This window comes from Oryzias latipes, chromosome 6 (assembly GCF_002234675.1).
Source record: "Oryzias latipes chromosome 6, ASM223467v1".
Classification (NCBI taxonomy): Eukaryota; Metazoa; Chordata; class Actinopteri; order Beloniformes; family Adrianichthyidae; genus Oryzias; species Oryzias latipes.
Window position 1 is genome coordinate 28,235,944 of NC_019864.2, and position 25,002 is coordinate 28,260,945.

Below are 25,002 nucleotides of genomic sequence, written 5' to 3' on the forward strand. Positions count from 1 at the left end.
ATTATTATTATTATTATTTTTTTTTTTTTTTTTTTTTTTAGGTTGTAAAATTAACAGCAGCTAAATAATATATAAAATACAAATGAATTACACAATAGGGGTGAAATTAAGCAATAAATAAACAAACCATAAAAAATAATAATATTAAAATAGAATTTATAAATAAAAAAGGCCATCTGCAAAACTTGACCCAGAAGAAAACTGCTTTGGGTTCTCCAAGGCTAAAAACTAATTTGATTTCTGTTTAAATACGTTTTTCTGAAGCTTTTAGTTTGAATGATGCACAGCTTGATAAAGGTTTTAACATTTTTTCAGAACATTAAAATATTGCACAGCTATTACGTGTGTTTTGAGGAAATAAACTGATTGCACAACCCTCTTATCTGTAAAAAGGCTTGGCGTTACAATCTCATCACACAGTTCAAAGATACCGGAAATGGTTGTTGCATATGGCCACTATCAGTCTTTCTAAGAAACAGTTCTTCAAGGTTTTATTGCCTCTCTGCATTTTCTTTGAAGTTCTTATTTCTATTACGTCTGCAAAGATTCCTGTTGGTGTTACTTTTACTTGTCAAGTATCCTAATTTGGCTAAAACCCACCATATGTTTGTAAAACATTTGAAAATGTTTTTTTATATGGTCGAATCTGTGACAAAAAGCCACAAAAGCGCATGCATAAAGTAGATATTTTCTGTTGTGCTTTTCTACTCTGTTTCCTTCCATCCAAATCTACCACACAAACTGATGTATTCATCCAAACACAACCAGGCACTACAAAGGAGCAGGCATGAGAAACAGCGAGCTGATGTGGTGTCACACCCTTTAAAGCAAAAGTTTATTGACAAAAGGTTGTGCAACAGACATTTGAGGTACATGATCTGAGTTATAGTGGAGGGGGGGGGGGGGTGTACAGGGAGGGTTGGACTCCAGGGAAATCTGATCTGCACCATTGAAACTTCCAGATATCAGAATATTTAAGACTGAATGTGACAGATGTGGTGGTTCCAGTGGTACACAATCACCGTATTTACTGACACTGACACACAATGTTTCTAACTGGATTCACGGACATTCATTGAGATCGCTGATGTATAAAGCAACAACTGTACTTTGGCTATCATGGGAAAGCTGCTTTTCCCTCTCTAGCACACAATAAGCCGGACACAACAGAAAAAAAAAAGGAAAAAAAAAGACCACGCTCAGAGACGCAGTCAACCAATATGTTACAAAGACAGAAAGGTAAAGCCCCCCCTGGTACAGGTTTCAGTCCAAGTGGAATTTTTGTGAATTCTTTTACAAGCTGACCCATTGGAAACAAATTTTTTATTTGTCGTTTCCCTCCCCTCACCCCCATTTATTCCTTCTTCTCCATCCCAGGCCCCCTCACAGCAGAAGCAAAGGTGATGAATTTGAGTTTTGTTGTCTCCAGTAATCCTGAGGTTTGGAAAATACCACTGACGCAGAATGTGACTTAAAAAAAAAAAAAAAAAAAAAGAAATGCAAAGTAGATACCAAAAAAAAGGGGAAATGAACATGCTATCTAACTGTACAATGAACATTTCCAGTCAAATACTCATTTCATGTTCTTCTACCACCATCTACTTTTTTTTTCTGGAAGTATCTTTTAAGCAGTAAAATAATTATATTATAATACAAATGTTTATAAAATAGCAGCACACATGTGACACATCACGACTAGGTAATGGTATTTTTTTTTTGTATTAATGAAACAAATTCATAGCTTTTAGCAGCGCAAAAAGACAATAAAAATATCGACACTTTTCGTTTGATGTGATGTCTTCACACCTCCTCCTTGATCCTCTCTTCACTTTGGGATACAGTATCTCTAAAATCTTAGAAGAACCCTTTTGAGGGTCTGGTCACCCCAGAAAATATACCAAACACAAACTGATCTGCGGCATCAATATACAACACATGCAACAATAATTGCCAAAAGAAAAAAGAAAAAAAACACAGCCATTAAAGTTTGGGAGAGAGCTAACATGAGGCAAAACGAAGGGATCGAATTGGATAAACGGGGATGATGATGCAAATGTGCCACTGAGCTGTTCAGTTTTACTGAGAGAGATCCCCACATTTTCTCATACTGTCATTAAAAAGATCAAATCCTGCTGCGGCAGAACCGTGATGAACGTGAACGGACAGAAACCGTCTGTGTTTGTGCCGATGTCTGCCTCACAGACGACAGATGCCTTCGCCGCCAACGCAAGCCAGCACCATACGAAAAAACGGACCATCTCGCACATTAGCTACGCTGGTTTCAAACAAAGGCTGCGCTGCGTCTTAACATCGCAAATGTCATTGCCCTTTGAAGAACATGTGCAAAAACCTCCATCCTGTCTTTTAGCTCCTTTCTTTTTTTGCAGCCTCACGCAGCTCTCCATGGCTGTGACGCAGATAAATAAAAATTCAAGTAAAAACATTTCTTGACCCCATGGAAGAGAATTCTTTGTAAAGGTATTGTCCAGGTTGTATTGGCATTTTATGTCCAAATTCTCCTGAAATCCTTACTTGAGCAGGAATGTTTTTTTTTCTTCTTTTTGTTCGGAATGTCCTCATAGCACATTGAGGCTTTTAAAATGGACTCTTGCTTGACAAGGGTATGTCTAATGTTTTTGGGAAACCAGCCCTACAAAATAAAACCACAGAAAAGGCTAATGAGGAAAAAAACCAAAACAAAAATCCATTCACCTAAAAAAAAAAACACCACCCAGCGCGTTTATTTTTCTAATCTCCTGGGGAGCATGTTCTCAAAGTGCTTTACCATTGAAATCGTAAGGGAGCCGAAAACAGCTCCGTGTGGGACTCCAGATGCATTGACAGTATTTTACCAGCGTTGTACTCTTCTAACAAAGTCCTCACATGATCTAGCCTATTGTCTAACTTCCTCATGCAAGTTCCATGCAAGTGGAAACTAGCACATACTCTTCACTTGACAGTACCCCAATGCAAAAATGTCAATGCCCCCCCCCACAAACGAAGGCATCAGAGTTTAATAACGAAGCCTTTTTGTTTGTTTGTTGAATTCTTCCAGCCTCTAGCTGAACATCATCCACATCTCCTACAACAGCAGCATGCTCCTACACTACCACGGTCCTCCTGCCCTTCCCCAAGGACTCTTAAGATGTCCCTGCCTCTCAAAATCTTTCCTCAGCTCCCTACATTTCCTGACTGCTAAATCACACAAAGGAGTACGAAATAATGACACAAAAAAAAGAGAAAAAAATCTTTCTACAAGAAACTTTAAACTCCTCTGCTCAGACTCGAAACAGCTTCCAAGATCCGAGGACACGCACCGCGCCCTAACGAGAAGCTGAGAAAGTAAAATGATGTGATATTTCACCATTGCATTGGCAGTAATAAACCTCACAGAGTCTCTCAGTCGGAGGTGAAATGCTCTGAGACAGGTATGGGCGTCCGCTCTCCCATACCCTAAATCCTCTTCCATCTCGTTCACGTTTCAGGCGGTTCACTCTCGGCCGGCAGTGAACCGCATTAAGGCGTGAAGGCAGTGACGTAGCGTAGATGCCCCGTTAAATGGATGGAAAGAGCATGCGTAGCCCCGCCTTACACACAAAAAGTGTTAAGTCTGCCGCTTTGTTCAAGTGCCTTATGCAACAGAATGCTAATATAGATGGAGGATCACACGCAACACTCACACCATGCACATCCGTGCTCCACGGATGCAACCACGCACACAAACCAACGAACACACAAGCAGCCTGACAAAAGGAGCTTATTGATCTACTACTCGATTCCAACGTATGTCCAATGATAATATTAATAATGATATCAACAAGTAATTATCTAATAATTAATATCGTCCCAGCCAGGAAGTAGAACCCATCGTTTTCAGCACTATGTTCTCCCTGCTTCCTCTGCCTCACCTGTGGGTGTCATGAGGTTCAAGGCGCTCGAACATGTGACATCTCTTACATCAACAATGAATACTAAGAGAACAGAGCAAAAGTAACATAAGCCCAGCAGTGATCCCGTATATGCAGCTTCTTAATGGTTTCCTCAACTTCAACAGCCTCATCATCAAGCTATGGTTAAAATATAACTTAAAGGTCACACTATACAATCAAAGGCAGAATGCAAATATGATTGGCTTCCCTTCTGTATATCCAAGGCACCACAGAGCTTCATCTTGATGCAAATTTGTTGCTTTCAGACCAGATTGTAGATAATCGATTACATGTGCGGGTGCTTTTCAACAGATAGTTCACAAAACTAGCAAGCATTGTTTTTCATCTGTTAAAAGGGCTTGTGTTTTTTTCAACATTTTTCCGTTGTTTTGTTCTTTTTTTCTGGTTTTAAAGAAAGTTGAATTTTTTTTTTTAATGAGGTTTCTCTTTTTAATTTTTTGTTTTGTTTGCTTTTATATCCTGTGCACGGATGCCCTCCGGCGGTTCACAAGTTGACATCGCGGACGTCTGTCGGGGTGGAGGACTGGTCCAGCTCGTCCAGGCCTTTGCCGCTGGGCCCTCTCTGAGTCTGCTGCTGCTGCTGCTGCTGCTGCTGCTGCCGCCCCTCACGTAGGCTGCTCTCCAGCACGCACTCGATCTGCTCCTGGCACTCTTTGAGAACGTCCTGATAAGGCAAAAACAAAAGAAAAATGATTTTTTTCCCCCCACTGTCTCTGTTTAGATGTTCTTACTTTCTAAAATATCTTTAACTGCACTGAAAGTGTTGTTTTTGGTGTTTTTAACATGTTCTTATGGCATTTTTCTCATAAAGGACAACACAAAGAAAATTAAGCATTCAATTTATGAGTATTTCTCTATTCAAATGATGAATCAGAAGCCAACAAAAAAAACTGCCTTTTGAAAACGTTTGTTGTCGTTAATCTACCATCGGCAGGCCACAGTGTCCCTGCTCTGCTCCATTCTGATGCGTCCACAAGCAGACAAATAGATCCATGAACGCCTTTGTTTTCCTCGTCTGAGCTGGAATCCGGATCTAAACTGTACGGCTGCAATAAATAGTGTTAGCCATTTTTCTTGCACCGCTAATGTTAGGCTGTGAGGGGCTGTGAGCTAACAGGAGGGATGTATTGGTAGGATTACACTGCGCCAACAGTCCAGGCCACGACCCAGAGGCGAATTTCTGATGAACCCCTGCTTCTCTGCAGAAACTATGTCCTAGAAAACAACAAGTTTTTTTTTTTGATTTTGCCTAAAAAACAGCATGATCATAATGAAAAGACCACAAAATAGTTCAAAAGATGTTCGGAGTGGGACTTTAAACTTTAGGATCCAATTTTCAATGAAAGGTGGTGGTGGTGGTGAGGGTGGGGGTACATAGATGTCAGAGGATCGTAACCTGTAAATAAAAACGGGGGCCCTTTGTGTGTTTTTACAGGGGCCCCCGACCATTACAGCTTAGTGATTCTAAATGACCACCAACTTTCAAGCTGCTCTGACTGATGCAAAAAGTAAGTGCGGAGACGTGCCAGGCCCGAGCATTACATCAGCCCACCAGGGTCGTGCGCTGAATACCAACCCCCATCGCTCCCATGCGCTCACACACACTGCTACCGCCTCCCCCATCTCGCCACCTTTGCCATTCCCAAACACGCACTCAAACCCAAACAGAAGTAGCCTTGACAACGGCAGCTGGAAACACAGGTAGTACTAAAGCTATGTTAATTGCATCCACCTGTGGGAACACAAAGGTGGTGCTTTTTTAACAAGAGCCAGTCTGCGTGCCCGCCTGCCTGCAGGGGATCCATCTGAGACCCGGCCGCCTCGGCTTTCACTATCAAAGGCGGCTGCGGCAATCTGAGAACCCTCGTGGGAGCCGAGGGCCTCGGCAGCAAGGAGGCCTCACATCCTCAATCTGATGGAGGGTTGAGAGCGGGGACAGCGCAGCCCCAGGAAGAGAGGGAAACTTTGTGAGGAAAAGAGGAAGTGTGTGCGTTCATCAAAGAACCAATACAAAAGAGTTAATGAGGAGCCAACAGCGCTCTCTGGTGGATACACGCAAAAGCTGCAACAAAACACGCCTCCTCATGGCTGAAAGAAAGTATGGCTTTTGTGACGCAGGAAAACGTTCCTCTGAAAAATTTACAGCTAATCTAAACCTGATGTGCCACAGTTTGAGCCTGTGTTATAGCCTCTGGTGCCGCTGAGCCTCAATGAACTGAGAACTGAGCCCGCAGTCACTTCAGAAATCCTAATAGAGATGAACGGGGCAGAGTAACGAAAGGTCATGGTGTCAAAGGGCAAAAGCCGGGACAGATTACAGGGTGGAACATTCATAAAAAGTAAAGACCAAGCTTTCCCACCTGAGGGATTACACAAATTCTACACTCTCTCCGACAAAAATGACGTTTTTTTTTTAACATATTCTTCTAGCATTTATCTGATGATAGAGGACATGTATAAAACAAATTAAGCTTAAAATGACATTTCTGAGCTTTTCTTTATTCAAATCGTTGTAAATCAGGAGTAGACGAAAAAGAGAGACACTGCAATAACAAATAGCTTTCAGTTATGGTCGATGGAAAGGGGGGGCCCGGGTTGCTCTGTGCCACTTACTGCCGCTCTGGAGAAACTATGTGCAAGAAAATGACCCAAGTGTTTGAATTTTGGGTAAAAGTGGGGGGGTTAACATAAAATAGAACTAAAAAAATCAATTTTTATTTGCTGTCATTGGAGCTAAATCTACAAATGATTTTGTTTTTATGTGTCACGATCTTAAAATAGCTCACATTCTACCTAGTTTTGATGCAGACGAGCTTTCTCAGATCAGGTTTGCAAACTTCTATGAGCCCATTTTTTTTTCTGCCATGAAGGAAAGCTGAGCGGCGTCTGTCCTCAATCAGCTCAAAAAGCTGCCCACCAGAATCTTCCCACCAACGTGAGCCCTATTGGTCATAAAATTCAGATCCTGTGAGAAATTAACTCCAGTTCAGAACATGTAAAGGAACTGCCTGTGTCTTACCGCAAAAATGCATGCCTCAACTTCTTAAAAAGCCTTCTCGCCCAGTCTGCGCCATTCCGCAGCGCGGCAGTTCGGATCCCATGCCAAACCCCATGGGCTTTATTTGAGAAACTTTAATGATTCCAGTGTGTGACTACTGGAAACACCGGCGCTGTTTTCACAGGAGATCTGGGTACTTGGACAACCTGGGACCAGGAGTCCTGCAAAAATTTGCATCAAGCTGTGTATCTCTTTTTGCAACCGTGAATAAGCTGTTTCTGGTGTGCTGCTGCTGGTACGATCTTCCAGACAGTCTGTGTAAACCTGGGTGTCCTTTGTGACAGCAGCAGAAGCAGCCGAAGGGGGGGGGGGGACTGGCACAGACAGACAAAACCAAAAATTGAAAAAAACCGTGTGAAGCCCTGGAATGTGTTTTCACTGCTGACTGCACTCTGGGATGACTGGGTGGTGAGACAGCAGAAACAAAGCACACACACAGATCTGAAGGAAACACCAAGTCACAACAAGGCTGGAGTTTACACGTGTTACAAAACAAATGTGACCTTTTCCTTTCATTGGCCTGCAGAACTCAAACCCCACATGCAGAGATGTTCCTGCACATGTGAGTTAATGTGACGCCACTTTTGGTTTCGTGAATGCGGACCTATACGATGAAAAAGAGGAACAAAAACAGGAACGAAAAGGAGAAAAAAATGGGAAAATGTGTTTCCTTTGACCTTGTGTTACTCTGACTGAGAAAAAAAAAAGATGAATGAGTCGCAGAGAGAGGTTGAGTGTTGAAGCAACAAAATCTAGGAAGTGGTGGTCTTAAACCTTTGCACTTCTCTAACCTCTTCATCCTGTTTTAATAAATCACAGATAAACAGAAACCCCATTCTTCAGCCACATGCTCCTCCACTCTTAAAAACTGCACACACTTCCACCCCTCATGACAGATCGAGTGTTAGAAGAAGAACACTTTCACACGGATTTCATATTTTTCTTTGCACATTGTAACCCGGTCTGCCACCCCTCCTTTAGGCCACACCAGGTGTGTGTGAGGCAATGCACATTCTTCCAGTGACCTACTATGGTGACTCGGCCCTATCGCATTTCCACTGAAAAACCGCAGCCTCTGGATACCAAGGATGCCGGGGGGGGGGTGGTGGCATTGGCTGGGAGTCTGTTGGTAGCGGCAGCTGCAACGCCCGCTGAAACCCTCCATATTTTGCTTGGCGCCTCGGCTCAGGGACCGCTCTGCCATCATGGCGGCTTTACTAGTCTTACTTTAGAAAAATAAGGCACTGAAATGTATTTATGTTACTATTATGATCAATTTTAATTAACTATTGTTTGTTTTGGCATAAATCAAACAAAAAGAAAATACGCCTTTTTTAAGCCTATTTTTGACAAATGTTTACATGACTTCCTTTCAAAATAAAAGACACCCTGTGCCACTCATCTAAATGCAACAATAATCAGCAGTTCAGTTCAATTTGTGGTTCATTTCAGCCAGAAATTCCTAAATCTAGCGAACTAAAATTAAATCAAAGCTGTGACACCAACCTTTCCAATCCATGAATTTAAAAAAAAATAAAAAAATCTGCCGTATGAAGTATGAATTCTAAAGTATGAATTCTGGCTCAAATTGATTTTTTGTGGTACACAGCACACAAAAATCTGTCAAAGTGTTTTGGAACTACTTTGGAAAACTGTGAAGAGTATTACTGCTAACATAGTAAGGAACCTTGTGGATATGGGCTGTCCTTTAACTTAACAGTGAAAGAATAGATATATATATATATAGACATATACACACACATAATAAAGTTTAAATGTCACCTACGCTATTGACTAAAACCAGTGTTGCTTTCTATGAAAGCATCTTTAGGCTTTCTCAGTTTAACTGAGCTTCAAGTGTATGTGCTATATTCTGTATTTGACCACAACCAAAGTCTTTTTTCACTCGTGACATCAGAAACATTTATAGATTCATCAGCTTATCAAAGCTTCCACATATAGCTGTTCACACATCAGTCACTTTTCTGTCAGAGGCCCTCCGATTACATTAAAACAGGCCAACGACAAATCGCCACTTTTTATTTTTATATTTTTTACACTACAGCATCTCTAATGGATTTCCCATAAAAGGCCCGTTTATTTCAAATAATCTCCAAAAGCCATATGGCTATGAGTCAACTGAATCAAGACATGCCATCATTAAGCTCATGCTTAAACCCTGCAGCGTTCAACCATATCCGCTTCACACTGAAAGTGATAAACAGATGTAACTTCCCTGCAAAAAAGTCTTATCAAACACATCCTATTGCTGGAAAATGATATAGATTATAATTAAAATATGATGAAATAATCTTACAGTCAATATTGAAGACATTTTTATTTTAGACAGTATTTTTAAAATATGATGAAATCTCACTTTTTTTAACTTATCACAGCTTGTTTTATTGGTAGGAGTTTGGAAAATTCCCCGTTTAAGATTTTCTTGAAGAACCTTTGAGAGGAAATTAGAATAATTTTGAGTTTTGCAGAAAATGAACAGGCTCTGTGCTGAGTTTCGGTTAGCAGCCTCTCCTGTGTGCTACATTTGGAGGGATGCCCTCTGCAGGAATGTAAGGAGTTGATCACAGAGCGACTTAATTTCCCAGAGTTTTAAACCCTGCAAGCCAAACACACTGATGCACTGTGCCGCTGATGAGGCCAACTGTTTGTTTTTCCTCAACTGATGAGCGAGACTTCACACAGCCCCGTAGCAGAGGGAGCCATGCTTTCCAGCAGCGATGCATGACGGACAGTAGGAGGAGACAAGAGAGGCCTCATTGACGCAGGGGAGGCATGACACTCCCTCCGTGTCGTTTTCACACTTTAACAGCTTTCCTCAGCCTCCTCCTACTTCTGCTGCTGCTGCTTTGCCTCCTTTTGGGACAGTATTTAACATACCAGAGTCGAAGCTTGGGATCAGTGTTGTGCCTGCCCATCTCCTCCCTGTGCACACATTAACTGAAATGTTTTTAGTCCGTCTGCTGTGAGTCACCAAACGTCTTTATCATCCTGTTTGAGAACTCCTGCCAAGCCAGCAGCTTCACAACCGGAGCTGGTCCCTGCTCCGCGGCTGCCCTCTGCCCCCGAAACCTCTTCACAGCTCTTTTTCCACGAGGACCTAATAAAAAATAACCTCACTTATCATTCCACAGTCTCATTCTCCAAAGCTTGTGCCGCTTCGCCCACATATTCACCCTGGCAGTGAGCTGCAGAAACCCCAGTACCCATCCGTCTGATGAAAGCCAGGCATCCCAGAGCCAGCAGGGGCCATGCCTGTGTTTGGACTCAAATCATCCACCTCTGCAACATTTACTCAACCCGGACAGCCACACAACAGCCACAGAGCGGGCAGTATATGCGCTGTAAGGCCGGCTCGATGCAGCGGATTCCTTTACACCGCCCCTGATGGCCACACTTGACTGATGGAGAGCTCTCCAACCTTTAACGCCCATGGGAACCAAAGCAGATACCTGCACCACCACGCTTTCAAAAGAAGAGACTTTTGGTTTCAGTTTCAACGGTTTTGGTTCTCATTATTGGTCCTCGTTGACTACAAGAACTACTTTATGGGATGTCAAAACTAAGAAAAAACAAATGAGGGCGTCATTTCAGAACTACAGTTTCTTCACGTAGAGAAAATAAAAGGTCTGTTGGGGATGTTCCTGTTCATGGTAGATAACAGTAATATGGCGCAAAACACTTTTTTTTAGTGGGACCTATGTGGAGCCTTTCAGGGAAAAGTAAACTGATAAGATACTTTAGGTCTTACCAGCCTTTGGTTCACCCTTGAATCACTGAAATTTCTGTACAAGTGAACAACCGAACTGACATCCTTACTCACTCTATCTAAATATGACTAATAAACAACCCCTTTAACTATCCAGATAGTAGAGTTTTTGCCAAATTCCACGCAAGATGACAAAAGTGTTAATCACTTTTGCAGAAAAGTAAAATACAATCTATGTTTGCTCTCAAATGCAAGTGTTTGAAGTCCCCCTTGGATGAAAGTTATGCTTCTGGTGTTTTTAACCTGTTCTTTCAGCATTTTCCTGATGATGGAGGACAAATATTAAGAAAATTAAGCTCAAATTTGCATTGTGAGTATTTTATTAATTCAAATCCTTGTGATTCAGTAGCAGACGAAAAAATGCAGTTTGAAACAAAGTGTATTGGTGATGTAGAAAATGCGAGCCACAAGCTCCCTTCCTCCCCCACTCCATTGTGATCCGTGAACCTCTTTCCACGGATTGTCGACGGAGCTGGAATCTGGATCTAAACTGTACGGCTGGATAGCTATTGCTCAGCATTTTTGTTGCACCGCTAATGTTAGGTTGTTGTTGTGAGGGGCTGTAAGCTAGCTGGAGACCGCGTCAACAGATAGCTGTCAGTTATGGTCGATGGGAAGGGGGCGGGGTTGCTCCCAACTCAGAGGGGCATTTCTAATGAACTCTTGCCGTTCTGCAGAAACTATGTCCACACAGGTTTTTGGATGTGGGTCAAAATTGGCAAAATCATAACTAAAAGACCACGGGGAACGCTGGGAATTTTAAGAAACTCACCACTTCTGTGTTTGTGATTTTGGCCAGCAGGTCCGTCAGACTGTCTCCCCACTGTGATTGGTCGGCTGAGTCCAGCTGTAGGCCACAGATCGCAGCCCCCACACTTCCTGTGGCAATCATGGAGGGAGGGTACATGGCAAATCTGAAATCTGGAGGGGAGAATACAACAATTCAGTTCAATGCGTCTTTCCGTGCAGTTGGTTTGTAAATAATCAAAGGAAGAACGTCTTCTTGGGTGAAACATGGACGCAAAACAGTTAAAGATTTACCACTGGATTCTTTTTTTCACCTGGTGGATTTCATAAACTGCACCAACGGGGGCAAATCCACGGTGTCCCACCCAAAGATAATATGATTATGTAATCTGGCAGTCAGCTAATAAATGCCTCTTTCTTTTACACCGTGTATGAAGGTAGCGCTCACTAATGACCAGGGGTCTTGATAATGAGGGTTCACTTGGCTTGTAAAGAAGCTGAAAAGCTGCCTCCCTCACCCGCTCCCCAATCCTGTCCCCCTTTTCCCCGGGCCCGGCCCCTTTTCTTCCATCTCCTGAGTAAATCGTGTGCTCGCTGAAAAAAAGAAAAAAAGCCCCATAGCGCTTGGAAAAGGAGGAATAAAGAGGCTCAGTGCCTTTGCCAATGCGCACTGCTGTAGGTCCTTTTTCCACGTGTGGTCACAGGCGTGCGTCTCAAAGACCAATAACCTTGTTAGCTCCCCTCACTGTCATTCATAATGCAAATGAGACAGCTTGTGAACGGGCCAGAAGCCCAAAAAGGCAAGGCAACTGGCATACAGTGAGAGGGAGATAGACAGACAGACAGACAGACCAGCAGAGAGCTTTTCTCCTCACAAACACACTGGCTGCTCTATTCTCTCTTTATGTCTTGCTCAACTTCTACCTTTCTTTTTGGATAACACATGGCCTGCTCAGAAGGCGCAGTGAATGGCACACATGCCCCAGTCATTGTTGCTACAACAGGCACTGGTTTGCATTGGCGGCCCTCCTATCTTTTAGCATATTAATAGAGTGGCAGGCCTGCGAGAGGGAAGCCGCGAGAGTGTGACTCCATTGTCCAGAGTCATCACCTCATTTCACCCAATTGAGAGACACAGCATCCATCCCCACTCCGCTGATCCCAATTTAGTGAGACAGGCTGGACAAAGACAGCGGCTGGACATGGGGACGGGGAGGCGGCGGCGGTGGGGGCAGATGAAGAGGGAGGGATGGACGGTGTCGTGACAAGGCTACGAGGGGGGAAAGGAGGGCAAGGTGGCGGGCAAGAGGGGGTTGACATCCCCGCTGCACATCAATCTCAAGTCTGCGTCCAGACCCTCGTGAGGCTTTGGAAGAAGAAAAGAGTCGCCCTCCGGTGACCCTAACCTCCTGTCTCCTTTCCAAGCGCCGCCCCTCCTTCTTGCGAGTGTTCCTCTGTTCTCGGGCCACCTATGGGTTGAGGAGTGTGCAGCGGGGGCTTTGAAACAGCTTGCACATTAACATACTGCCATATTCAATTGCAAAGCAAACTGCGAGTGATGGCTCTGAAGGAGATTTGTCTTCCTCCTTTTTTTTTTTTTCTACGGCGAATCAAAGAGGTAGGCCCTTTGATTGCTGCAAAGGCAGCCCCTCATTGCCTTTTTAACATGCACAGCCAGGCGCTTTCTCATCTTGTGGGCTCAGTGTTGACAAATAAATGAACTTATTATACACCCCTGTGTTAGCTGCTGGGCCTCTGCCAAGAGGCGATTTATTAAAGGCCACCTTGAGCCAAGAGGAAGGAGCACACAAAGCCCACCACATTACATCACTGCTGTAAGGCAGCAAAGTTTCTATGGAGGGGCAAGAAACACAAAGACAAACATAGATTTACTGTAAGCACAGAGTGAGAGACCGGGCCACAGACACCTCAGAGACTCATGTGTCAAACAATGCAGCAGCGTCCGCACGCTGACGGACCGACACGCGCGGAGCACAGATGCAGTTCTGTGAGAGGGCTGAGTGGCGGGCAGTGGGCAGCAGGCTGATTTTTCACACTGGAGACAAGACATGTCTGTGGCAGAACAAGGACGTGCGCGTGCAGCCGATGTGGCCTGGTGGCTGCTGCATGTGGAGGAAGAATGGCTGTATTTTAGGAGCCTCTCATTGATATTCATGTTGGGGATAAACAGTGTAGGTAGCTGAGTGGGGACGCCTGCGATGGAAAGCTCCCTGCGAGCAGCGGCTGTCTGGCCTGCACGCCTCTCACCCCCTTCAATAGCCCTTTCTCCTCCCTTTGCCCCCTCGTCTCCATTCCTCCACGTTTCTGCCCTCTGAAACTTCATCAATGCTCTTCTGGTCAGCCGGTCTGGGTGGCTGCGATGCACAGTGCACACATTAAAATTTCAGATTAATTAAAGCTGGAAAGTTCAACAACAGCCAAGAGACCAAATAAATAAATAAATAAATAAAAAAGGTCAACTTTGCTCGCCGTCTCTGTCAATGGGGTCTTGTCTTCTAGACTTCATGTATTGGTTTTTGTTTATTAAGGGAGTTGCATTACAGGGACCCTAAACCTGTTGACTGATTAGGATTAAAAACAAAAATAATTTTGGGGCTTGGCATGACAGTACATGTAACCACTAATGCAACACAGACAGGTAGTCAAAACAAGCTCTGTGGCGAGCTTCAGTCCAGACGGTGCAGCTCCCACAAGCTTACAGCTAGCTAACTGTACTTAGGATGCTACTTTATGTCGTCCATTAGAAATTAGTCAGCAAATAACAGCTTAAATCTACAAACTGTCAAGAAGACAGTTGAAAGTGAAGTTAAGAGCATGCATGATAAATAAAAATCCCTAATTCCCAAACTAATGCAACGTCTGGTGATAGAAATCCCTGTCATCTAGCCTGTCGCAGCAGCAGCTTGAGGCGCTGCTGATGACACAGTTCAGATCCAAACAAATTTGGAGGAAAAATTAAGGAAAAAAATGTATTTCTTTTCCCAAAATGCAAGATCAAATAAACGAGCTAGTATTAATTTAATCTATTATTGAAGTATTAAACACCATGGATATGTTTTTGCCTGTTGAAATAAAGCTCTTATCAACACTAAAGTTTTTGGCATAGTTTAATTAACACCTTTGACTTTGGAAGCAGCTATCTCTATCCTCACACTTCATTACCTCAGCCAGTAAATACTCCAACACGAGACTTTTGGCTCTATAACTGTAGGACAAACTTATTATAACAAATTTATCCAGAGCAACTTTATGCACAAAAAAAACCTTTTAAGCTTTGTTTTCCAAAAAGAATATCAGCTAAAAAAAACACCTCATGTCAATTATCAAGCATGGTAGAGGAGGGTTGATGATTTGGCCTTGCTAAGTTGCTTTTTAAGCCTTATTTAGAGGATCAAGAATCTGCCTTTACGCAGATATATTTCAAAACTAGCCATGTGTTTAGTAGCTACGCTATCAAGGACATTTGTAGAATAGAAGACTTTAATTTTTCTGTATTATTTTTATGTAAAAAGGCAAACTTTCTCTTCTTTGTTTCTTTAGAAAATTTAAGAGTGAAGAAGACCCAGACATTTACTTTACTTAAAATTACAAATATTCAGGTTTTTGATCAACGTGACCTCCAATGTAAACATGTAAGGCTAAAAAAAAGGCTTGATTTTTACACTTTCTTGGCAGAAAAACTGAAACATCTGAAGGAATAAACCTTTTTAACTCTGGGGTGACTCAGTTGGCAACTACACTGAAGGTGGTGCTGATTCCACCATTGAAAAAGAAGGGGGGGACGTTCAGGACATACCACAGGATGATTCAGCCTCTCTGTGCCACATTTTTGGGCTCACACTCAGAAAGTTTCTTCCTGCTTCATCTGCTGCCACCGGACAGGATTCCTCCCATTAATGGAGTGTGTAGAGGAATGATAATTTGCAGAAGGAGGTGACAAATTGGTTGGGGTTCTGACTCATGAGAGATGAAGGAGGTCAAATGTAAACAAATACCGGTAAAGACTTTTTTTTTATTGACCACATCTGAGATGAATCATTCATCTCTTGAACTTTTAGCCTGGAGGGGATTCTCCATGTAGTAGTCACTCAGAAAGGAAGCTACGGGAAGAATTCCCTGCCTTTGAACCACAGAGGTTTTAAGCGTAAAACAGGGCAATATCTGAGTATACATTAACCTCAAGAATTTGAGGCTGAAACTTTTAGGACAGAATCTGAATCTGTCCAACTAATGATGCTGGAAGGAGCTGCTGTCTTTGTGTGCATCAACGGAGGAGCTGTTTGAGAGCACAAAACTCCACATTCTTTTAGGAAAACATATGTCACAGCATAAAGATAAAACTACATTTTTCATTACTAAATATTTGCAAGAATTAAAAAGAAAAAGAAAAGTGATCCTCTGCGGCATTAAGGCTCCGTGTTTGTCAGCAGGTGAATCATTAGTTTGTCAGAGAGAAACTAAGCAGTTAATGATCAAGTTACTACCACCACAGTTCAAAGAAATCCCCACATACCAGAAATTAGTAATTAAATACAATTTGGGGATAAAAGAATGTGTAATCAGTTACCAGAATCAGTCATTATTTGGATCCCAACTTGTAGCAAAATCTTTATTATACTCTTCAGGACAATTAGGCTTTTTTTTTTTTTTTGGACAACAGTGTTGGCTCTTATCCAGGATTTGCTTTTGATCAACGTCTGTGACTATTGTCAGCACTCAATGCATACCATTACTTTTGGATCCCGTGTTCACTAAGATTACTATTATCCCTGCCAATATGGTAAGAAGATGGGGCTCAATAACCCAAGCAGACAGGTTGGGATGCATCTGTCTGCCCCATGCTCTCCTGATCCATTCTCCCACTTTAGCTCAATTGAATGAGAATGGAGGAGGAAGCTCCCAGTGCTTGGTGTCTGTGTGCAGGAATGGAGGTTGATAATCTCCCTTAATGAGCTTGTTTCTGGACTATTATCTGGCGGCATGCCGGAGGGAAACGCTGGTGTTTCCTATCAAGTTGCCCTGCGGCGCCGACCCTCACATGGTTCTGCATATGAAATGTAAGAGCCGGGCCTTTTGTCTCCTTTCTCCCAGTCTCTGGCTGAGCCCTTTTGCATAGTCCTGAATGGGCCGACCAATGTTATTAATTAATACAGAGCCAGCCTGCGCCACCTGACAAAATCCCACCGAGTGGCCCAAACGGAACTGTTTCATCAAAAGAGAGGAGCCATTAGGAATGAGGGAACTCATTCTCTACTGCTCTTGAAGAAAAGAAAAAAAGCATGCTTTTATGCATGTTGTCCTTTTAAGTGGAGCAGCAGCAGCAGCAGCAGTGGCGGGTGGTGAGCTGAATGAGAACACAGGAAGGCCACAGATGACCTGTTGTTAACGGTCTTGCAGATGTAAATCCTCCCGAGTGATCTCCTCTAAGTTCGTCCTCACCTTCTCAACTCTGCTCGGAGGATGTCTCGGGGAGGATTTTCACCAGATAACACGAAGATTTACGGCTGGGAACCTCCCACAAATGGGGTTTTGAATTCCCAGAGATCTTCAGATGCACCAAATTGTTGACTCATTCCTGAACTCTCCTTCTCTGTTTTGCCCTAATTTTCTCTTCGCCTGGATCCAGGCGTGAGGCGAACATGTGCAGATTAATGACCAGTTGCTGCTCCAGAGCATTTCCCCTGACACACAAAGTTTGGAGGGCGATTTTGGGAGGCCCGTAAATTTGGTTGTGCTGCATCATTGAGGCAATTAAGGACAAAGTGCATGTTGAGGCTTTCACAAGGCTGCTTTGGGAATAGGTCTGATCACTGACGTGCCATCATTCCACGCATTAATCCGCTGGCACAAACTGAGGGCTAACGGATGTGGGGCGAGACGAGGGGAAGAAAATGGAGAAAATTGAGAAAGAGCGAGAGGATTTCTGCTTGGAAGCTTTGCAAAGGCGAACTGAAAACCGTCTACCACACTCGTTGCATAATTGTTGCCTAATGCTGTCAATATTTGTCCCTCCCTCCTATCTATTCATCTCACTATCGACACTCCCCTAAAGGATGGCAGCGTTAGGAGCCTTTTTCCCATGGGGGGTGCAGTCGCCATTCCGGTTTTTGGCCTGCAGGAAACCCAACTGCAACTGGAGGGGGGTCGCCCAAAAAGACAAATATTTTAATTGTTTTTTTTTTAATTCATCCTGAATTTGAAAAAGAAGGAAGAAAAGGGTGAGAACTCGTTCCAGCTTTCTTTAAAAAATAAATAAAAAAGAATAAAAACAGAGCATTCAGTTGTTAAAGAATAAAGTCAATAAATGTTTGAAAAAGTAGTGTGGAGGTTTTTTTTTTTGTTGCTCATCACTCCTAAAGCTGAGCTGAAACAGAGCTGGAGGGGACACAAACATGCCCTACTGAGATTCTCAACATGGGAAAGCTATCATGATCCACCAGCTGTAGGGCAGGGAGGCGTGAGAAGTTAACGGGGAGAGAAAGAGTGAAGAAGGAGGTGGAAAAACATGACATACCTTAGAACTAAAAAACAATACACTCCTCTGGCTTTCTTTAACTCCCATAGTTCCTCCTGCATCTTATTCATCTCTGCATCTTCAGAGGATCCCTTGAATTGGGATTTAAAGACCCACTCTGACGAAAATGGTGTTTTTCAAACATGTTCTTGATGCATTTTTCTGATTATAGAGGACATATTTTGTGAAAAGAAAGCTTAAAAATGTCATTTCTGAATTGTATTTGAAGAAGATCATATTTGTGATTCGGGCCACAAGCTCCCTGCTCCGCTTCATTCTGATTGTTTTCTTCGTCTGAGCTGGAATCTGGTTCAAAACTGCACGGCTGGATAGCTCCGATATTGCTCGCCATTTTTGTTGCTAACTTTAGGTTGGGGGGTTTTAAGGGCTGTAAGCTAGCATGTAAACAGAGAGCTCTCAGTAATGGTGGAAGAGGGCCAACGGTCCCGCCCACAACTTTGTGTCCGAGAAAACGAGACAGTTTTTAAAATTGTGGCTACAAACAGCACAATCATAACTAAAAGACCACTGGGAACGCTTTGAAAACAGCTGTAGATAAAACAAGTGTAAAGCGCCCTGCCACCTGTTCTGAAAGCTTAAACCTAAAAAATCTTGTCTGAAAGTCAAGTGTGTTTCTTATTTTCCCGTCAGCAGTGACGCAAATCAATAAAGTTCAGCTAGCTCAGACTGGCCTGAGCGGAGATGTTGCTGCATGTTACCAGGAGGAGGGGGCTTTGATAGAGAAGAATACACAGATGAGATTTTTGCAATAGGTTGATGCAACCAATCATCCCTTGGTTTGACTTGGCAGCCTATCCAAGACGAGGCATTATCCAGAAATAAAGTGACTTTATGATGTCACTGTTTTTTCACATCCACCAACATGACCTTTGCTGTTATCGTGTCTTACCTGTGGCGCAGAGGGCGATGAAGGTCTGGACATGTTTACGTATAAGTGCCAGCTTATCCTCGGGTAGCGGCAGCCTCCTCACAATGTGCTCGATAAAGTCGTTTGGCGTTACTGCTGCCAAGTTCCACTTCAACTTCCCCAAAACCACCAGTTCCCATTCCTGGAGAAGGAAAGAGAGAAGAAAGTAGAAAACAGAGGAAATGACTGAAAATGAGCCTGGCAGGAAATTCCCCTCTTCGCATTGATCCTGCAGAAGGGTGAACCTGTGGACGTTAAGCGCCACTGCTGTCAGGTTAGGCTCTGCTTGGCTGGGCCTGCAGCGCCGAGTGCCACCAACCCAGGTGACCTCACAGCACCGTCTCTCTCCCATCTGTCTCTTTTTCCGGCATCTGGGGACTTTCCTAAAGAGGCCCACCAGAGGTTGCTCTGTGTGAGCGCACAGAGTGAAGCAGACGGGAGGCTTGAGGTGGTTAAGCTGGATAAGCTCGTCTAAAAGCTTTGCATCTCTCGTCTCACCCGTTCAATACAGAAAAGATCAGAAATCACATCTTCACCATCAACAGCCTTCAGCGACATTTACAGAACTTCTGATGACACATTGTGGTCGAGATGAAGATAGGACCAAGTGGGTGGAACGATCCTTAAAAACACACACTTACTTTCACCTCTTACAGGAAAAGCTGATTGAAGGATGACTTGGTGACTAATTTGGGAACATTTTTTTTTTTAGTTCTGCAGCGCTGCCTTGTGACTGGGACACTTGATGTTCTTCATTTAGTCATTCAGAGAGAAAGACTCAAACCCGGCTGCCCCTCGCAGTATTACCACCCTGCATCTACCGGATCTGATTTCATCTTTTCATTTGAGCATTTGTTCTAATCTCAGCGTGAAAACAGTGTTCAAATATGGCTTGTACCAATATGTAAACAAATTCTGCTGCATTTGCATCCATCTGCTGATGATTGACTGCCGCTCTGCATCCAAATCTCCAAGGGAATTACCATCAATGCAGACAAGCAAACATCTAACCCCTCGGCGAAGGCTAAAGTAGTGACAACACTTGCAACATAGTCACTGTGCTGACAGAGTGGCAAACAGGGAGGCACCCACTTCCTTCTGCTTCCACCTTCCTCTGGTCACACCTTTTTTTGCGGTTCCCTTTACAAGAAATTGTTACCAAAGAAGAGGACCAAAAACGAACACATGCCCTCAGCAGCTGATCTCTGTTTCCTGTATCTGCTCATCAGCCAAAATACTGCCTTATACAGAAACACAGAAAGCAGGCCGCAGCACACCAGTTCAAGGACTGCCGCCTGTGTTTCAGCCTGAACATAAATACCAGATAGACTCACGAAGTGGGGATTTCATGCAACTTTGCACAAATCTGCAGCTTCTGCTGCATTTTTGCATTCATGTGTGCACTCCAAACTGACCAGCAGCAGCTTCTCGATGCACACACTGCAGCAGTGAACGGCAGGCCATCAGCGATGTCTGAAACTTTCTTTATATGTGGTCTCTTTCACAACATGGGTGAGATAGGCTGTTGATGTTTTTGAGGAATGTTTATGTAGCACCACACAGCAGTGTGGAAATACTGATCGGATCACCCTTAATAAAAAACAGCCGAAATCCAGACAGTGCAGTATCAAATGAGCTGGATGCACAAGATTTATTGCCAACAATTATGAGTTCTCTCTTCATCAAGAGTCATGTGATTGTTTCCATCCACAACCTGCGACCAAAAATGTTTGTGGATCCCAAAAAAAAAAAAAAAGCATTACATAATATACGTTTGTACATCTGTGGTTATTTTAAGATGAAAGCAAACTGTAAAAAGCCCAACTTGCATTTCTCCATGACTCCCCCTCTCTGGCTGACAGGAACGCAGTCAGAGCTTTGGCTGGAGTTCAGCTGACCTCACTGCTCTATGCAAATATCTGCCGCTAGATGGCGATGGAGACCACTGGCTGCACAGCCTTGCAGGCTGAAGCCCAAACATTGAAGGGAGCCCCTTGTGGAACGATTCACCGCCGGGCTTTTGCTTTTTATGCGCTTTTGATGACAACGCAGTCCAAAGTGGCGCGTGGACAGCGCAATAGATCCCAAGTTTTGGAGGTCATAAAAGGGTGCTGGGCGCAAATGAACCATGTATTCAAACAAACAAACATGCGGCAAACAGGCGCATTTTATGCAGAAAACATGAAGATATGCGCAGAATTTGGAATATGTTAAAGTAGCTGTTGCTTACCAGCAGCTCTTGTGGTCTAATGGAGTTATCTGTGTAGATGCAAAGCTTCTCTGCAGTTAATGGACGTGTCTCTTTCAGTTTGGAGGCTAGAAACATGCAGACTGCTCCCAGCAGCTGCAGGTTGCACTTTTTGGTTGGTACCACTGCTAAAAATCTGTCTAAATAGTTCATGGCCAAAGGAAAAACCTCTTCCTCGCACTTCTGCTCCTCACAAACCTGAAAAAAAGAAAAGAAAAGAAAGAAAAGGAAGACAGGGAACAGAGAATGAGGCAATGATGAGAATTTGCAGCGCCTGCGGTCACATGACTTCTTTTCCAGATCTCAAATGAAACTCATTTAAAACTTTATTGGTGTAAAGAAACAAAAGCACATAAAGAGCAGAAATAAAGTCAATGACACGCACATTTGGGGCACAGCCAAGAATGTGCACCCAACCCAAAACTGTTGCGACATCGCATCTGCATTAATTACCTTCACAAAATAATAAAATAACGAACAAAATGAGGTCTGCTTGCTCTTAATAGTCCTATGCTTGCACGTCATTCACTAAGAAACGAATTCAAGTCACAATCAGCCGAGTCTGAAAAAAAAGAAGAAAAAAAAACCTCCCCGACAGCGAAGCACACGGAAACAAGTTTTTTTTTCATTCGTCAAATTTTCATAAAATAATTAAAAATATAAAAAAAATATCTAGGTTCGTTTTTTTAACACCACAATGTCCTTCCACTTCATCCACATCATATCCGACAATTCCTATCTTAAATCACGAAGGATAAATAGGAAAAAAATCTCAAAATTAAAGGAAAGCAGCGAGCGGCTGCTCTGAGGTGCGTCACTGCCGAACCGATATAATCATTTCAAAAATTAATAAAAAATACCCTGTACGTCGGATTTAGATTATATTTACATGAAAATAAAGCGCAGAGTGTCTGGGTTGTTTACATATAGACTTTGATCGAAAATATTGGATGGAATGACAGAAATGGAACATAATTCCGGAGAGAAGCGAAGCGACGGGAGGAAGACCTGAAGAACAGCTCAGGCCCTCGCCCTTCCGACATTTCAAACAGATATGTAAAATGTTTGCAGCTCTTTTATGGATCACTACTGGATTTAATGGACAGCCAAGACCCTCTTTTGTCATTCCCGACGGCTTTGCAGCGATGGTATTGCGTTTATGACACTGTAAATCCCCGTTCAAAGCGCACGCGCTCCTGTAAAAACCAACATGGCGAAGCGCAAGGCAGTTTGCATCGGGGAGTGCATACGTGTGCATGGAAATATTCAGGCTATCTAAAATAATAACATAAAAAAATCAACAGGCGCCTGTTAGACAAGGCACGGCGCGTAAAGCACGACGCAGAAAGCCTGTGGGGTCAGGGACATCCCAGCTCAGTTTCAGAAACGCACTCCGCTTTTTACCGGACTTTAAACTTAAGAGGAAAAGCCTTTTTTTCAGCCGACACATGAAGACGGAGCAGCTGAACATCCGCAGAACATATAGACAGCTGGAAATGTGCACTTATCACCGTGAACATTGAAGCAACAGATCGGGTGGCTTTAAAGTCGGCCACGGAAATAGGACTTGTCAGCACAGTCTGGTGTTTTCGTAATACCTCCAACATCCAAGTGGCCACCATCCTCCTCATAAACGGCTGAATATCTTTCTGGACGACTTTGAAATATGAATATTGAGGTAGAAACCTCTCCTCTATGGTCAGCAGCCTCTGCAGGACTCTGTCATCGCACAGGAGGTTCGGGTCGGGACGTGCTCTGATGTTGGTTTCCATTTCGAGGCAGAGCAGCTCCATGGTGCTGCGGCTTCACTTGCGCGAAAAAGTCGCTTTTCTCCGTCGGAAACGAGGAGTTGCGGAGCAGAAAGGCTAAAAAAGTGGCAGGAAGAGTCTTCTAGAGGCATAAAAAGCGAGACTGCAGGGGCTCCGTCAGAGTCGTCCTGCCTCTCCTTGTTGAGAACTTTTTTTCCTCTCTCCCCACAGTGCGCCTCTACTTTTCATCCGCCTAGCGCATTTCAAGCCTGCATGCGCCACTGACGCAATTCTCTTCATTACCTCTGTATAGGCTAGACGGAACGCACAGCACACCCCTGCCCCTCTTTTAGTCTTGGTGAACAAGACAACGAGCCGCTAAGGTTTTGTTTTAAACACAGAAAAAGGCGTTTGAAGAGACAGAGAAAAGCAGAAACACGAACTTTGAAGTCTAACTCTACTATTTGACTTGTAATTTCATGACTTTATAAAACAAAACTTCCATTTTATAACAAGTTTATGGGTACATTTTGATCTTTGCAAGACATTCTTTAGCACATTATTTATAGACTTGTTTCTCATCTCTGAAGCATAACTTTTGCGTAAAAATGATCCAAATGTGTTCATTTCTGCTAAAAGAGTCCAAATCCCTCATCTGTGACACTGTTGTGTTCTTCTATTCAGGTGTAAATACACAATCTTTGTATTTTCAAAGGCTGTCTTGATGCATAAACTGTGGACATGTGGCATAAAGTCATCTTGCACGTTCACTCACGGAGATGCATGCAAGCGCGCCCAGATAGAACACATCCACCCACCCACCGACCCACAATGACATGCGCACAGCACACACATGCACGCACACACACTAACTCTGAGCAGCAACCACAGCTTATGGCTCTTGAGATAACTTTCTAGGAAATTTTAGACTGGGTTGGCTTTTTTCTTTTTCTTCTTCTTCTCCTTTACAGGATGTGCTCCTAAAGATAAAACAAAGGTGAAGTAGAAGCTTTCCTTCCATCCAATGAAATCCCCCAACTCCTGTCCTAATCACTATTTTTTTAAGCAGACTTCTCCTGTCATTCACATGGAAAAAACAAGCAGGTGGAAACGGAGTCGAGAGCGCCAGTCATTGAACAGATAATTAAAAAATAACTGCCAAATGATTTGGCTTCACATACAGTCACAAAGAGAGTCTGCATGGGTAAATATGTTAATCCCCGTCCCATTCTTAGCCAACTTCAAAGACACAGTCCGGAATAAAGCAAGACATCAGTGCGCGAGGGGAAGGCTGGGGACCATCAAGTCCTCCGAGCTTTCCAGCTTTTGCTTTTCACTTGAAGTTTCTTGGCTTTGTAGAAATATGTTCGAGAAAGTGGGGTAAATGTCTCTTTAAAGTTTTTTTTTCTATCCCCCAGTCTAAGTTCTTTTCCTCCTCCCTGTCAGTCTATTTGCATAGCCAATAGCTCGTCAGCGATTGTTACTGGGCAGACTTCATCTGTACCTTCCTGCCTGTCTCTCCTCCCCAAACTTTGGCGGTCATTTGCCAGTTTCGGTCCCTTAAGGATGTTCTAATTGCCTCGACAGCCTTCCAAGTCTTCATCGTGGATGAACGTTTTACAAAGTTACACGTGACAGACAAATAAATGCCAAATATGGCAGTTGGCTGCAAGACAAAAAACTTTTCAAACTTTTGCTCAACATCACATTTATATATTTGGGACTTTAGAAGCGCAAAATGCGTAAAATCCGACAATTTATTTTGTTAAAAGTTCGTGCTTTAAACCATATATATATATATATATAAATATATATATGTATGTATATATATAACTTTGAATATACACACGTGCGCCAAAGCGCACAAAGCTGAGATGCAGTTTCTCAGAGTGCCAGACAAAATAGAACAGGCGATCAGATGATCTCCGCTTCATCTCCTCCTCCAAACTTTACAGGATGCGCAATTACGCACCTGCAAGCCCCGCCTTCAGCATTTCCCCA

The 25,002-nt window shown here is 43.2% G+C and overlaps 1 protein-coding gene across 1 annotated transcript; it reads right to left on the reverse strand.

Moving 5' to 3' along the window:
* Positions 1 to 803: 803 nt before the first annotated feature.
* Positions 804 to 23,283, reverse strand: LOC101174910 (G1/S-specific cyclin-D2). Its single transcript, XM_004069839.4, has 5 exons — positions 22,852 to 23,283; positions 21,236 to 21,451; positions 18,988 to 19,147; positions 11,568 to 11,716; positions 804 to 4,614 (listed from the first exon to the last, which is right to left on the reverse strand). The coding sequence occupies exons 1-5, from the start codon at positions 23,044 to 23,046 to the stop codon at positions 4,435 to 4,437; spliced, it is 900 nt and encodes a 299-aa protein (XP_004069887.1). The 5' UTR covers positions 23,047 to 23,283; the 3' UTR covers positions 804 to 4,434.
* Positions 23,284 to 25,002: the final 1,719 nt, after the last annotated feature.

Excerpts from the sequence above, each read along its gene's own strand:
- LOC101174910 (XM_004069839.4), bottom strand. The coding sequence starts at position 23,046 with ATGGAGCTGCTCTGCCTCGAAATGGAAACCAACATCAGAGCACGTCCC. Across the intron at positions 21,452-22,851 it reads TGGCCACTTGGATGTTGGAG|GTTTGTGAGGAGCAGAAGTG; the intron begins GTATTACGAAAA and ends TCTTTTTTTCAG. Across the intron at positions 19,148-21,235 it reads TTAGACCACAAGAGCTGCTG|GAATGGGAACTGGTGGTTTT; the intron begins GTAAGCAACAGC and ends TTCCTTCTCCAG.